Source organism: Rutidosis leptorrhynchoides, unplaced genomic scaffold (assembly GCF_046630445.1).
Source record: "Rutidosis leptorrhynchoides isolate AG116_Rl617_1_P2 unplaced genomic scaffold, CSIRO_AGI_Rlap_v1 contig223, whole genome shotgun sequence".
NCBI classification, from domain to species: Eukaryota; Viridiplantae; Streptophyta; class Magnoliopsida; order Asterales; family Asteraceae; genus Rutidosis; species Rutidosis leptorrhynchoides.
The window spans coordinates 17,864-34,611 of NW_027266472.1; the positions used below are offsets into that span (position 1 = coordinate 17,864).

Genomic DNA, 16,748 nt, shown 5'->3' on the forward strand with positions numbered 1-16,748 from the left:
GTCTCCAATTTAGGGTTATTTTATTTTTTCTTTCAGTAAAAGGTGTTTAAGCGTAGGTTTTGGGTGGTTATTAACCATAGGCGTGGATTTACAGTTTAATCTTTTTCATCCTTTAAATGCATGCCAGATTACCCTACCCCATTATTCTACCTTTGCCAATCATAATAACAATTTAGAGCACACCGAACCTCGTCTCTGCCGACCCATGGGATTCAAAAGTTCAAGGTCCTAATCAAGATTGTGTCATCATGACAACTTATGACATTGGACTTCCATCTGTGGCTAAATTAGGAGACGAAGCTTGGACAGATGTTCAGGCCCCTCGTCGGTGGTATTCCGACATTGTTACTACAAAGACAGATTTTATGTTGTATGCAACACCCTTGTGTATTCATGTGACAATATCGAAGGGAGCCAAGTTCCCGATGCAACTCCCATCGCATCTATTCCATCGGTGGTAGATATACTTACCAAAAAGTACCTTGTTGAATCAGCTGGGGAGCTGCTTTTAGTTTGCCGTAGTTTTGAGTTTTTTGATGATGAAGGTAACGAGGGATTAATTAATATATACTACTTCCATTTCACAATAGTCGATATATTGAGTTTCAATGGCATGTGTAATTAATTAGTAACATCAAAAATATTTTTGTAAAGAAAAAAAGAGTTTAAACTTTCCTAAATTGAGCAAAACAACATGCATAACTTAAAAAATATTTTAGTTTAAAAAAAATATCCTCATTATATCTATTAGTTACATATGCCATTAAAATCCAAAACATTAATTATTGTGAAATAGAGGGAGTATGTGACAAGATCTTTCCAAGTCTTCAAGATGATAAAGAAAAAAGAAACCAATAACTAGTATGAAGAACTCTAGACGAATATGAAGCGTATGGATACAAACCTTGGAATGAAAGATAATTCCGAATCAGCTTTGTCTACGAACAAGGAAGCGAATTCGAAAAAGTCGAAACTTTGGGTGATCGATAATTGTTTGTAGTTAAAGGTGCTTCGTTCTCTATATGCTCAATATGCTCAACAAGCTTCCAGGGATGCCATGGTGATTGTATCTATTTCACGGACGACTCCTTTGATTTTTACGATGCCACGGTGAATGGTGTTGGCTATGATATGGGTGTATACAATTTGAGGGATGGTACGATCGGACGTCACTGCGAAGGAGAATCACTCTCTTATTTTAATCCTCCATTTTGGTATATTTAATTTCCTTTTTTTTTTTTAACTATGGTATATTTACTTTCTTATTATAACATACTACATATATAGACTTAATTTTATTATTACAAAATATATAACATTTATATTTTATTTATGAATGTCTAAAATTCGAGATAATAACATTTTTAGTACATCAAAATAAATTTAGTTAACAATTTGGTATTTCGTGCGTTTTTTTAACAACTTGGTATCGCTCCGTCAGAAATTCTAACAAACTCATATCTTTTGTTTACGTGGCACGTTTATTCCGTTAAATTTGTCCGGATCAACGCCACATAAGCGACACATCACCACTTGACTCAGCTAATATGACACGTCAGCATCCTCAACCTTCCAAAAAAATTTGCAGATTCCGACCACTATTTTCGGCGATGTCCCAGTAGAATATCGATGGATTTCGAAAAATTTTGTACAGCCAGACTCGTTTCGACGAGGTGAACACCGTGGTGGTGTCGGAATTTTCAAATTCCAAACCTTTTGGTGCAGATCTAAGCTTAAAGTTGTGCAAACCGAACCTTTAACCTTAGATCTGCACCAAAAGGTTTGAAATTTGAAAATTCCGACACCACCAAGATGTTCACCTAGTCGAAACGAGTCCGACAATATAAAATGTTCCAAAATCTGACTACGTTAGACTGTGGCACCGCCAGAAGTGGTCGCCGGTCTCCGAATTTCGAAAAATTTTATATAGCTGGACTCATTTGAACGAGGTGAACACATATGGTGTCGGAATTTTCAGATTTCAAACATTTTGGTACAGATCTAAGCTTAAAGTTGCAGAAACCGAACCTTTAAACTTAGATCTGCACCAAAAGGTTTGAAATTTGAAAATTTCGACACCACCACAATGTTCACCTCGTCGAAACGAGTCCGACTATACAAAATTTTCTGAAATCCATCGATATTCGACCGGGGCATCGCCATAAATGGTGGCCGAAATCTGCAAAAAAAAATTGGAAGGTTCAGGGATAATAACATTTTACCTACCTTAAGACCCAAAATTATAACAAATTCCTATCTCGAAAAAGTCAACTAACAAAATCATACTTGTCCGTTAAGTTTCCTAACGAATTCATACTTCCGTCAAAAAAATTGCCTATGTGGCAGCAAATCTCCGTCAACTATACACAGTCAGTGCCACGTAAGCGACATGTCATCCAATGACTCAGCAAAAATGACACATCATCATCTTCAACCTTTTTCAAAAGAAATTGCAGATTCCGGCGACCACCGCGGTGGTCTGGCCACCACTTTTGGCGGAGCCGCCGGTCGGTAGGACCGGATTTCAAAAATTTTTATATGGACGGACTCGTTTCGACGAGTTAAATGTTGTGGTGGTGTCGGATTTTTCAAATTTCGAACCGTTTGCTGTAGATCTAAGCTTAAAGGTGAGGTGACCCAACCTTTAAGCTTAGATCTACACCAAACGGTTCGAAATTTGAAAAATCTGACACCACCACAATGTTCAGTTCGTCAAAACGGGTCCGGCCATATAAAAGTTTCTGAAATTCGGAGACTACCAACCCATGGCCACCAACACTACCACTTTTGGCGCCTCCGTCGTTGGTAGTCGCCGGATTTCAGAAATTATTATATGGCCGGACTCGTTTCAACGAGCTGCACGTCGTGGTGGTATCAGATTTTTCAAATTTCCAACCGTTTGATGTAGATCTAAGCTTAAAGGTTCAATCTCCACACCTTTAAGTTTAGATCTACAACAAACGGTTCCAAATTTGAAAAATCCGACACCACCACGACGTTTTGCTCGTCAAAACGAGTCCGACCATATAAAAATTTCTAAAATACGGGGACTATCGACCTGCGGCTCTGCCAAAAGTGGTGGCCAGACCACCACGGTGGTCGCCGGAATCTGCAAATTTTTTTGAGAAAGATTGAAGATGATGACATGTCATTTTTGCTGAGTAAGCAGGTGACATATTGCTTATGTGGCACTGACTGTGCACATTTGATGGAAGATTTGATGCCACATAGATAATTTTTTTACGGAAGTAATGATTTTGTTAGGAAACTTAACGGAGAGGTATGATTTTGTTAGTTGACTTTTTAGAGGTAGGAACTTGTTTAAAATTTGGGTCTTGAGGTAGGTAAAATGTTATTATCCCAGGTTGAGGATGCTGACGTGTCATATTAGCTGAGTCAAGTGATGATGTGGCGCTGATTAGGACAAGCTTAACGGAATAAACGTGCCACGTAAACAAAATGTATGAGTTTGTTAGGATTTCTGACGAAAAGGTACCAAGTTGTTAAGAAAATACGCGAGGTACCAACTTGTTAACTAAATTCATTTTAAGATCCTAAAAATCTTTATTATCTCCTAAAATCCTTCTTTTTTTTTTTCATTGGAGTTTCAAATCATCACTTTAGATTCAAAGAAAAAAAAAAGATATTTAAATTTCAGGTCTTGTATTGTATAAAAATAAGTCCGAATGACTCTATGTCAAAAAATTCGGTTTGAGAGTTTTTGTGTTCAACAAAAATGGAGGCGGAGGTCCCTATGTTATTTTTCTGCCAAGTTTTGCTAATGTGGAGCTGATTGGCCGACCTTTAAGATGCAGTTTACAACACTTTCTGTAAAACCGATAACCACATATTCGACTTTATTGACCCGAAAACAAATTTTCCACCCCTGTGAGATGAACCCAAATCAAATCTTCAAAAATTAATTATTTATACAAGTGAAACTATTGAATTTCACAATTTTTACGACCCAAAAGCACAGCCTCTCAATCCCAAGTATATTCCTAAAAAAAATAGACTTGCAATGACAAGGGAGGGAGGGAAGAAGGAGAGTAGGAGACTATACTCTAAAAGTTTTATCAGATTTAAACTCTTACAAACTTGTTTACCTTCGAAGATGCCATGAACGATTGCGTTTGAGTCATGGTGTGTAGTTGTGCAAATTTAATTTTTTTCAGATCTGGGTTCTTACTCGTGAAACCCTAATTTCAATTGGCTTCAATTTCTGACTGTAGATTCATCTTCAAGTTTTGATAATTGGTAATGGATATTTATAAATGGCAAAAGTAACCATTTGGTCCCTGTTTCAAACGTTGTTGAACTACATCGTCCCTCCAAATATAAAATGAACTAAATCGTCCCTCAAACGTTAACTTTTGAACTACTTAGTCCCTCGTCCGTTAGTATCGTTTGAGGGACGAGGAACTAAGTAGTTCAAAAGTTAACGTTTGAGGGACGATTTAGTTCATTTTATGTTTGGAGGGACGATGTAGTTCAACAACGTTTGAAACAGGGACCAAATGGTTACTTTTGCCATTTATAAATGGGTATAATGTTTTTTCTTCCCTTGATGCTGGTAGCGATGGGGGAGAAGATTTGACGCCATTGGGTGGCGGATGAGATAGGACGGTGTAGATTGAGATGGGGAAGAGGAAAGACGCGTCTTCTCTCCGTCTCTGATTCTTCTTTACTTTAATTTATTATTATTTTTTTTAAAAAAAAAACAAAATGTTATTAAGCATTCTGATGTCAGATTTAGATGAGGTGGCTTAAGCTTAGTCGGGTGGCGGAATGAATTTGAGCTGGATGATGTGGGTTGTACACGTCATCTGAAGGTCAGCCACGTAGGCTATTTTGACGTAGAACTAGCCGAGGGACCTCCGGTTCAATTTTTATTTGACACAGAGACTCCCAAACTGCTTATTTCGATATAGGGATCTCCGGAGTTGTTTTTGTACAACACAGGGACTTGGAACTCAAATATCACAGGAAAAAACATATTTATCTAATTTAATTTCTCAAATTTCAAAAGGACGATCACAATAAAATGGTTAATTTGAAACGAAAAAATTGTTCCTAATTTATTTTGGGCCAGATTTGGGGCTAGCTAGCTATGTTCCATTTACACGACTAGTCTTCCCTATAACAGAGTAAACCAGAGGCTTTGAAGCCTAAATGAACTAATAATAGTTTACGAAACATATTTGCATCGGCCCATATCTACACATTATGTTCTCAAGTATCGACACTTAATTCTGTCACATCGTAGTATCGATTCATAAGTATACATATGTTGGATTGTTGGTCATGGAGGATGGACCATATAATTAATAATGGAGAAGCAATAAGATCCAAGATGGGAGAGTTTGGTAATGGACAAGGAAGTAAGCCTAATAAACATTTGCAAGATTATGAATGAAGCTATCATGACTATGAGTAAAGGTTTGTTTGTTTTTTTGCCTAATTAACAGGGGCCCAGGGATTAGTTCTAAGGTCGAAATAACGAACACACATTAAATCAGAATTAATTAGCTAGTGCTAAAACAACATTAGAACTAATTCATCCATTGGATGAGAAGTACATAGTTTACGACCTTGGAGCTTTTTAAGAAAAATAATTCACCTTCTCTTTTTAAAATGTCAATTCAGGTCCCCTACTTTAAGAGGCAGAATCCGTGAAATGTTATTGGACGTTTATGATTAGTCCACGACGTCATTGAGATGTGCATGTACATTCTCAACCAAAAAATAATTATTTATTTTCCTCTAATTCCATATCAATGTATAGATAGGATAGGACTTTGACATGAAATATACAGCGAAAAAAGAGAATCGCCCATCATAATATTCGTGAATTTTCTGAAGTACATATCATAAACAGAGGAAGAATGAAGGAAGATATCATTAGTTAATATATATTCAATTATTCCTTCGAATTATAATAACCTAAAAGGCTAAGAATCCAGTTGTGGCAGTTTCGTAAGGAAACGAAATGATTGTTGTTTTTACATTCATAGTTTCATCTGCGTTGTTAACTTAACAACTTGTCTTCACTTGAGAAATTTTTAAAATTAATTACGGAAAATGAACTCTATGTTAGAGTTTTAGGATTATATAAAGTAAATTATTGCCTTGATTAGTGTAAACAATTACTCCCTCCTCTGTCTCTCTTTTTATATAAAAAAAGAACGTAAGAAGAGATCGGATATGTATTTAGAGATGGAGGTAGTAATGCATCCGTCTTAAAATACACGATATTTCGATTAATGTGACATAATTAAACTAATTTAATGAGATAAAATTTTCAAATTGAACAAAATATCATGCATAATCTAAAAAGTATTTTTTTATCATATTTATTTAATTACACTATCTTCCCTTTTAAAATACATGATATTTTGATTAATATAACATAATGTAATTAAGTAGATATAATCAGACACTATCTTCTTTGCTCATGCATAATATTTTGTTCAATTTAAGAGAACTTATCCAATTAATATTATTTTGACAAAAATATCATCATAACACCATATCAATTATATCATCAATTATATCATGCCACATTACTCTAATCAGAATAGGCGAGTAATTATTAATTACCTATATGATTTAAACGAAGACCGCTGTCAAATTCAATTCAACGTGGTATATATTTTGAAGGACTCGTAGTCATAAAAGGGCGGAAATAATTGGGTTGTGGATTGGATTTGGATCCTAAGTGATAAAATGCTTGCTTGCACGGCTCTACAGGTTATTATATATATATATATATATATATTTATTATGGAGTAGTATGTACTAAACAAATGTCATGTGAATCTGTATATATACACACATTTATTACAAGAGTTTTATGAGAATGATTAAGATGGTGACGGAGCAAAAAATAAAAAATTACATAGAAAAAACCCAATACATTAAAAACACGTATATTATAACATATAAACGACGATTTAGTTAAACAATTCGTCAATTGATCTCTTTTTTGTATATTAGCTTTGGGAAAGAAAAACCATCAATCGAATAATTTTATATGTTAAATAACGAGTTAATCCGTTACATTAAAACTAGGTAGTATATATGGAGGAGTATTTTATGTATATATATATATATATATGTATGTGGAAGGCTGCTAGACAAGACAAAGGAAGCAATTAGTGCCACCACGTGATAACCACACCCTTTGCTTGCGTCGTTTTCGTTTTACTCACTGCCATACAATTCATCTTCTGTACTTCTCTTCTTTTGTTTCTCTCTACTTAATTAGTATTGGTCTTTTCCAATTTAAAATTAGGATATATTTGGGGTGGACTACAGTCATGTGGTTTGAAAACGGAAAGTAAACATAAAATAGAGATATCGAAATCATAGTTTCCGATTTTCCTTTTTTATGGGACCCATATGTTTTTATGTTTTTTCGTTTTTATTTGTTAATATATTTTGGTCCTTATAAATTCTATAAATTTATAGTTTAGTCCTTATAATGTTTTTTCTAATTTAGATTCTATTGTTAACAAATGATTATTTAATTTATATAATTCTTTCTGTATATCATTATTTTTAGAGGTTGATGATTCCTCTTCTGATATATACTTAGTATTATCTCTAATTAATCTCATACTTGGTCTGCAAAATATTCGTTCTTTAACTAATGTATTATCTATTCTAGGTATTGAACTAATAGGTGTTGTTTTTATCGTTCCTACTTTAGCTGTTATGCCAAATAGATCTTCTAGATATATTTTATCTTTATCTTTAAATTGTATACTATGATGACTATTAGATAGTGCATATCCTATTTCATAAGTTATTGTGAATGGATAGTCTTCTTTAGCCATTAAATTATCCCTATAGAATTTATATGCTATTATTAATGATCTATCTAGATTTTCTGTGCATAAAGGTATTCCTAGTTGTAGTGATACATTAAATTTTAGTTTTGTATAAGCTAAATTACCATTTACTATTCCTATTATTCTATCTCGTGGATCTTGAATTCTATCATCACAGATGGCTAATCTTATCGGCGAATCTATTCCTTCCATGAATGTTGATTTTATTAAGATTTGAACAGTCGATATGTGAATGTAACCTATTTTATTTCTATCTTCTTTTTTTAGTTTATCAATTTTTTCTTTTATTTCTCTACCATTTATAATAGGTATACTTGTTTCTCCTGTTGTGGTTGAAATTTCTATTGGATATTCGGCGGTTATTTTTCCAAAATAGAGTATATTTTTTCTACTTAATAAGTTTCTTAAAGACTTTTTTATATCTTGTCCTTCTTTAAGATTTAATTCTTCTTTTTTAATTCTTTTAATTATATTTTTATTAACTAAAATATCTCTTTTGAAGGAACCTTTTTCTTCTTGTAGATCTAAATAGTCTATAGTATTGATTGACGATGATGTTGAAGCTATTTCTTTTTCCATTTTTAACTATTGTAAAGTCTGAGCTGTTCTAGTATAATGCAGTAGAGATCAATTTTACGCGATAGTTCTGATCGTAAAATATTTAAAGCTCTAATATTTTCATTATCTAATTCCATAATAATTCTAAGGTCGTTAAAACATCTTTCTATATATTCTTCGCAGTAATCTATTAACCAATTTAGATCTGGGCTGTTTTTTTCTAATTTCATAACATATATTCCCTGTGCTATGTTGTGAATATAACTCATTTTCTTTCTTCTAGCTCTGATACCAAAAATTTTAAACGCGGATTAAATTGATGAAAATTGAATAATTGACTAAATAAATAGATTTTTATTAATAAGATACAGATGTTTAATACAATCTAAATAGATTGGTCTGACCAATCTGCTTCCAATACTTCAGTGTCATAGTATGTATTAGTCTCATACAAATACTCTAGTTGAATTTCGATATGTGTTAAAATATCCATATTTTCTTCTATCTTTTGATAAGAATTATCTATCAACGAAGATAGATTTGCTTCATGTTTAGCTGTTATTTCTTTGGCTAATTCAGAAGGTAGTAGTCTTCTGAATGATATTTCTATCTCTTTAATAGATCTTTTGTCTATTTGCTGTTTATAGTCAGCAATTATTTCTTGTAATTGAGTTATTTTTTGATTTGTTTCATTTTGTAAAGAAAACAGCTCTCTGGTACTAAGATTGTCTAATAAGGATGCATCAATTGAATCTATAGGTGAATCCAAATATAAATTGAGTGTGTTAGTTGGTGAATCCATACCTGAAGCTTCTTGTGAATGCTCTTGCTGGTGCTTTTGCTGGTGATCTTTCTTGATTTCTTGATAATAGATTACTTGATGTTTTTTGTGATTGGTTGTAGTATTTATATGATGACGGATATTTGATAGTAGAACAGACTTCCTACAAACGGGAAATCAAAACGTTTGCTTTGTTTAACAACAAAGGAGAATTTTATTTCACTTCAGAAAACTCTGAGTTCTAAGTGAACCAGAGGGTACATATTTATACACACAGAAAGTGGACTATATTCCACCTAATACCCCTAGATATTACATTATATGTTACATTATTGGTGCCCTTAAAAATTTACATCAGGGCTTACGTTATACATTCACTTATTGCAAGAAGACAATGGTGTCTACATCTTGCTTTAGCTGGTGGATGGCATTGGATTCTCCTTTTTGCTAAGTGGTGGAAATTTCTTGTCTTCATCTTCTTCTATTATTGTGCTTGTTGTTCCTGTTGATTCTTTGTCTTCATTGCTTTTGAAAAGCATGCATATTTCTTCTCTTGTCTTTTGTGGTAATTTTTCTAGTGGTCCTGAGAAGTTATTGAATGGTTCCTCGAAGTTTTGTATAGCTATTATTCCTTCATCAGTTATCTTCTTGCTGAATTTTGAATATATGATTATATTTTCTGATTTGTAGTTGATGAAGCGATGACTGTTTCCTCCTATTCTTGAGGTTTCTCTTAGCATTCCTGCTAGATATCTTCCATTTAATTCTTCGATATTAGTTAGTTCCTGACAGAATTTATCCTCTCTAGGCGGATAGTTTCCATTAGAGATTCCTAATTCTATTGCTGCGTAACTTGGAACGATGGCTCTTCCTTCATCAAATACAGGGAAAGAACTATATATTTTTACGTATATTCTTCTGTTTTTAGCCATATTGTCTATGTAATTCCTAACAGTTTGGACTAGTTTAGGGGTGCATTCTGAAAGCTCCGTGGTATTATCTAGATAGATAGTGTCTATTAGTCCATGGACAAAAAATCTGTATACGGTCATTGGATTTGCTCCTGGGATAAAAATGGCTTTTGGGCTAGAATTTATCCTGGCTACTGGGTAAAAGTACTGGTTACTCATTTCTTTTTCTGTATAGTTGATGAGCATTGAATAACACTCATTAAATGTTAGTGGGGATAGTTGTTTGGCTCTGGCTTTTTCTTCTCTAGTAGGTATACTAGAGATTAATGATGGAATTTTTCCTATGGTGGTAAGCCTTCTTTGGGGGATATTTGAGGATGATGATGGGGAAAGAAGTTTGGATTTATAGTGGGGAATTTTTTCCTGGGCTTGATATTCCTCATAGGCTTTTTGGGCCTCTTCTCTAGTTGGGAATGACTTATGTTGAATATTGGACTGACCAGTAACAAAGGCAGAAACCTTGTGCCAATGATCATAAACTCCTTTCATAGGGCCATTCAGTATTGCATAGTATTTTGTCTGGGATGACCTTGTAGTATCATATTGTAGTGTTGGGGGAATAATTGTTGAGTCCTGCTTGGATGAAGATCCAATTGTTGTTGTTGTTTTTGTTGATATTGGGTCCACCACGCTTTTGCTAGTTGACTCTGATGGTTGGATTTTTCCTCCAAGTTGAATTATAGCTGCTTCAAGTTGAGCTATTTTCTTTTGTCGTTCTTCAATTTCTTTTCTAATGATAGTTATCTGATCCATCATTCCTTTGACGATTTCCTCCATTCTCTTGTCAAAGTATCTGCTATGACGTTGTTTTCTGATTTTATGTATTTTATGACTGCCGGAAATTGACGTAGCTCTAGCTGCCACCGAATTAATCTTCCTTGATTGAAGTTGCTTCGAATTTTATATTTTATGAATCCTGTAAGATATTTACTATCAGTACGGAGTTCGAACTCTTTGGGAAGAAGTTCAATTCTCCATTTTCTCATTGTTTTGAGACAAGCAAGTGTCTCTTTCTCATGAATAGGATATCTTTGCTCAGTTTCTGAGAAAGTTCCTGATATATATTTGCATAGTCTTTCGACTTGTTTATTTTCTGACTTTTCAGTCTGTATATTGATTTTTGCTTTCATACAGCCAGCCCAAGTTTCTTGAGAGGCGTCTGTTTCCACAATCAGATTATCATCACTTTGTGGATTGTATAATTTTGGAAGATCTTTGCAAGCATTTTTCAGCTTGTCAATAGTATTAGAATTATGAACATCCCAAGTCCATGGGACTTTTGTACTTAATTTCTTTTGTAACTGTTTTCGTTCTTTTGCTAGAGACTTAAAAAAGCCTTGATCAGAAATGTAATTCAAAGATCCTAAGAATCTTTGTAATTGTTTTCTATCTTCAATTTTTGAAGGGAAGTTATTTAATCTCTTTATTACATTATCTTGTAATTTTAACTCTCCATTTCCTGATATGGTTAATCCTAAGTAGTCTATTTCATTTTTAGCAATTATTGCTTTCTTTTTACTTAAAACTAGACCTTTTTCCTTTATTTTTTCTAGGACTATTTTTAGTTTTTGGTAATGGTCTTCTAGTGTATTGCTTGTATAGATTAATATATCATCAATATATACTAAGCAGAAGTCTTCTAATCCTTTAAGGATCTTATCCATGAATCTTTGATAAATTCCTGGTGCTTGTTTTAATCCGAATGGTAAAACTGTCCATTGATAGTGTTTATGAGGAGGACATGTAAAAGCTGTTAATGGTTTAGTGTTTTCATGTAATCTTAGTTGCCAAAATCCTGATTTAGCATCTAAAGTACTAAACCAATGACTTCCTTTAATTTTTTGAAGTATATAATCTTTTCTAGGTAATTTATAAGCATCTCCTATTGTTGCTTCATTCATTTTTGTATAGTTGATTACCATTCTTCTTTTTCCTCGTTTTATTTCATTATGGTTTTCTACATAAAATGCGGGTGCAGCATGCCTACTGGTAGATTCTTCTAGTATTCCTCTTTCTAGTAGTTCAGCACATTCTTTTGTAAATTCTTCTACATCAATTTTTGAATATGGGATTTTATTTTCTACATTTACCTCCTGATTAGGATCTTTTAATCTTATCTCTATTAATTCTTGATTGTTATTTTTAATTTGATCTAATGGATTATCACTACATACATCTTCTAATAGATTTTTTATATCTTTTTGTAAGTTATCTGGTATACCTAGTCTTTCATTGATAACCTTAAGTTTTTGAGCTATTTGTAGTTTATTTAATTTTACTAGTATTGGTATTTTTATAATCGTACTTTTCTGATTTTTATAAGATGGTGCAGTTAATTCTATATGATGTAAGTACTGGCAAAATGGTTGATATAGTTTTAGGAAATTGTTTCCTATTATTATAGATAATCCTGACTCTTGTTGGTATATTGATGGTACTATAAATGTATAATTTCTTATTTTTATTATATTAAAGAATGATGCTTTCCAAATAAGATGTTTACTACCATCTGCTATTGATATTACTAATGGTTTCTGAAGTTTATTCCATTGAAATGGAATTTTTGCCGAGGCAAAACATAGAGTTGCTCCTGTATCAATATATGCATCGTAAGACTTCTCTTTGTATTTTATTTCTATAAATGTACAATTCGGATTGGGTTTATTCATCTGAGGATGAATATTCTTCTTCCGAACTATTGGATTGACTACTATCAGATAGTAATTCATATATTTCTTCTATTTCAGAGTCTGAATCTTCTATTGGTTCTAGATGATTTTCTATTGCTATATTTAATATTTTAAGTTTTTCTTTATTTTCAGTCTTCCTTTTATTAGGGCATTTGTTTGCATAATGACCTTCTTCATTGCAGAGCCAACATCTACATGTTCTCTTATTTTCAGGACAATATTTTTCCTTTTTATATGGTATTTTTCTTTTAAAAAACTTTCTTTTCCTAAAGTTATTTTTCTTATAGTTATATTTTTTATAATTGTTTTTCGGAAATTTTCTCCATCTATATTTCTTTATAATTTTCTTTTTTTCTTTATTACATCCATAATTACCTGGTATTCTTGGATTATTTTTACAACATAGTTGCCCAGTAGGGTGTTTAAGTTGTTTCTTTATAGATCGTTGCAAGCATTGCTCGGCTATATAGTTTTGGGTTACCTCAATGGCTCCTCCTAAGGTATTAGCTATTCTATTATTCGCTATTTCTGATATAAATACATCTTTTATAGCTTTGTTAAGTGGCCATGGTAGTTTATTTAAGTAAGTTTCTTTATGAGTCTCTCTAGATTCTGCAGGTAATTTATAATAGTATTTTTGGAATTCACATGTATAGGGTTCTAAATCACACATATTGCAAATTTGTATGTTATTAAGATGCCATAAAGCTTTTTCTGCTTCAGCAGCTTCAGTTGCCTTTTTCTTATCTACATCATCTTTTCCTAGGAATTCTCTATTTATGGTATCTACTAGTGTGAAGAAAACTTCTGAATTTGTTGTTTTTTCTCTTAGTAAGATTTCTATTTGTGCTTGTGATAGAGTCTGTAAATAGTTTTTAACAGATCCTGTTACTTTGTAAGTAACAAAAGTCCAGACTAGATTAGGATTAAAATCTTGAAATATTTTTTCTAGTTGAATTAATAATCCTGTATTATTCATCCAAAGAGTTAAAGCCTCTTCTTTATTTTGAACACAGTCTAGGTTTAGAATGTCTATATTAGTTTTAATTGATGGTGTATATTCGTCAGGAAATTTTTTCCATTTGTCATTTTGTTTAGTATATCCTTTTTCATTCATATAATCATTATGATAAAATTCTCTTCTTCTTTTATGACCTGAAGTTGATTCTGGAATTTCCTCTAGTTTCATTCTAAATGGTAAATCTTCTTCTGATTCGTACCCATATACTACTTCTTCTTTATCATCATCTATATTGTAGTTTTTATGCTCATAAGTTTCTTTTTCTTCTTCAATAATTTTTAGTTGAGAAAGAAGTTGCCTAACTTCTGATATTTGGTCGGATATATTTTCTTGTTCCATCATATAATTCTTCGAGGTAATTCTAGAGTAATTATTCTTTTAGGTTTTGTAATAATGATTTCTTGTTGGATGTTTGGGTATTGAATTATAGATTTTCCTTTTTCTGAATTTAGTTTTTCAAATTTGTATAACTCTTCGTTTAATCTTTCTATAATATCTCCCTCTTCCTGAAAAATTTTTTCATTCTGATTCTCTAATAAATCTTTAATATTTTTAAGACAATTTTTTGAATCATTAATTTCTTGATATATATCTTTTGATTTATGTTGATTTATATATTCATTCATTGTAGAAAACGATTCTTCAATAGTCTTTTTATTTTCTATAATCATATTTTCTAGATTATTTAATTTTTCATTTAATTCATTTCTAATATCTTTTAAATCTTCTTTTATTTTTACTATATCAGATGTTATTGCCATTATGTAGTTTCTAATTGTACTTTTAGCGTTTCTAAAGTTTTCAGATATTCTTTCTCCTCTTTTAATTTTCGTCTAGTATGTTCATATTGATTTATAAGATAGCCTGCGTAATGTATTGTTTTCATCTTATGATGTGATCTTATTAATCCTTGAAGATATTGTATATTGTCTTCATAAATTTCTATCATACCCTTAGATATTAATATTTTTTGTCTTAAGCGGATTATTTGACTATGTAAAACAGAATTCATAATAAAGGCACTATTTTGTTATTTTGTCAAAACTTGAAAGTACTTTTGTAAATAGGTGAAACAATTTGAATAGTATGTTTTATTTGCATATTCGGAAATCATGTTTCCGACTTTGTTTTTCCCTCATAATCGGACTCACAGATTCCGATCTTCATAATTTTGTTTACACTGTCCACAGACATCAATAATTCTGTTTACAATTTATGTTTTTCTATTTATTTTTGTAATTAACTCGAATGGGAAAGGTACTTTTCTCGGGAAACAAACAAATTAGTAAAAGTTTTTCCGTCATATATATTTCGACTGTTACGTAATTAATCAATTGTCTGTCACAAATGAAGACAAACACAATTGAATAGCAATCGCCACGTAGAGCCATTCAACGTGCATGTTGTGTATTAGCTTGACAGCTTCTTCACTTCTTACCTTTTCTTTCTTTCTCCTCTTTTTTTGTGTTTGCTGCTACATGTAAACATCTGTATAGCTTTCTAAACAAAACGACAAAATGATTTGCCTCCGGTGCTAAAAAAGTGAGATCGAGGTGGAAGATTAATGTTTTTAACTTTATTTTCTCCATACAAGTAAGCAATCTTACCGTTCGAGATTAAGTGTCGGTTTACATTTTAATTTTTACTAATTTACTTTTCATCTTAATTTATTCATATTTAAATATCATATTTCATAATTTTTATAATATTTTACATTAATATTACTCAAAAATCAAATATATTATTATAATAATATTTAAATTAATTAGTGGATGGATGTTATAAGTGTCTTTTTTTTTTCTTTTTAACACTGAATCTCATTAAAAATACAATTTGACATTTAATTTCGACCGGTCGGAAGGAGTTGTAATATTTTATTCTTAATTTTGATTTATTTTCATTGAAAATTTTAATCACTTTCTTGTAGAAAAGATTGTTTCCAAACACATTTAATTTATCCTCAAAGAAACCATAAACTAATTAAGTTGATTTCATACATCATTTTTTTCTTGTTAACATTGTTGTAGTCTTTTCTTCTTCTTTTTATTGACAATACATTGTTGTAGTCTTAGGATCTTTTTGTACTTTATTTTAATTTTAATGGTGCCCTTTAATTTAAATTGAAGGACTTGTATAAAGCCCATACATACGAAGAAATGAATTTTAACCGTCGAATAATCAGATGGGGAAGTAATTCGAGTGTTGGTTTTGTATTTTGAAACGATATATATGGCAGTTAGTTTATAATCAACGGATACAATACAAAATGAATAGACACGCCTTTTCATTACATGCAACACAGGAAGACTCTGCCCCCACCCCTATATTATAAATACTCACACGCGGTGCTCATTTTTTGTCACACAATTTCTCTCAAGCTCTAATCTCTTAAACAAAAATGTTGGGTTCTGTCATCAACGTTAGTGTTCGGATTAGGTTGGATGGAGGAGGATCAAGTTCAAGTGGCCAACTTCCTGATACTTCTTCCAACCAGTTGCGTGTCTACCCTAATGTTGAGATCCTTCATCTATCCGACGCAATAATCCAACCGAATCAGGACCGGAATTGGCTTAAGCCTTCCAAACCCTCAAAAAAAACCAACATACGCGACGTTCATCATACACACGCCGAATTCAAACTTGATGGCGACAAACTTTCATCAGGAAATCCCGCTTCTTTGGATCTAGTGTCGGGGATGATTGACGAAATGGACCTTCCATTCTCTCTTAATCATCATAAGCTGAATTGGAGAGTTCAAGTTTTACCAGTGGAGCAGACACCTTGGACGGAATTGCAAAACAAAGATGACTTGGTGAAGAAGATACTAGACGTAGCTTGTGACTTGTGTGCCAAGGAAGCCGAGCGTCGATTAAT

General features: G+C 32.3%; 1 protein-coding gene across 1 annotated transcript; it reads right to left on the bottom strand.

The window, feature by feature from the left end:
- Positions 1-12,824: 12,824 nt before the first annotated feature.
- LOC139882061 (uncharacterized) lies at positions 12,825-14,213 on the bottom strand. The gene has a single exon (XM_071866438.1). The coding sequence runs from the start codon at positions 14,211-14,213 to the stop codon at positions 12,825-12,827; it is 1,389 nt and encodes a 462-aa protein (XP_071722539.1).
- Between the last annotated feature and the right edge of the window lie 2,535 nt (positions 14,214-16,748).

What these genes read in the sequence shown, in the direction of transcription:
- LOC139882061 (XM_071866438.1), bottom strand. Translation starts at nt 14,213, where the DNA reads ATGGAACAAGAAAATATATCCGACCAAATATCAGAAGTTAGGCAACTT.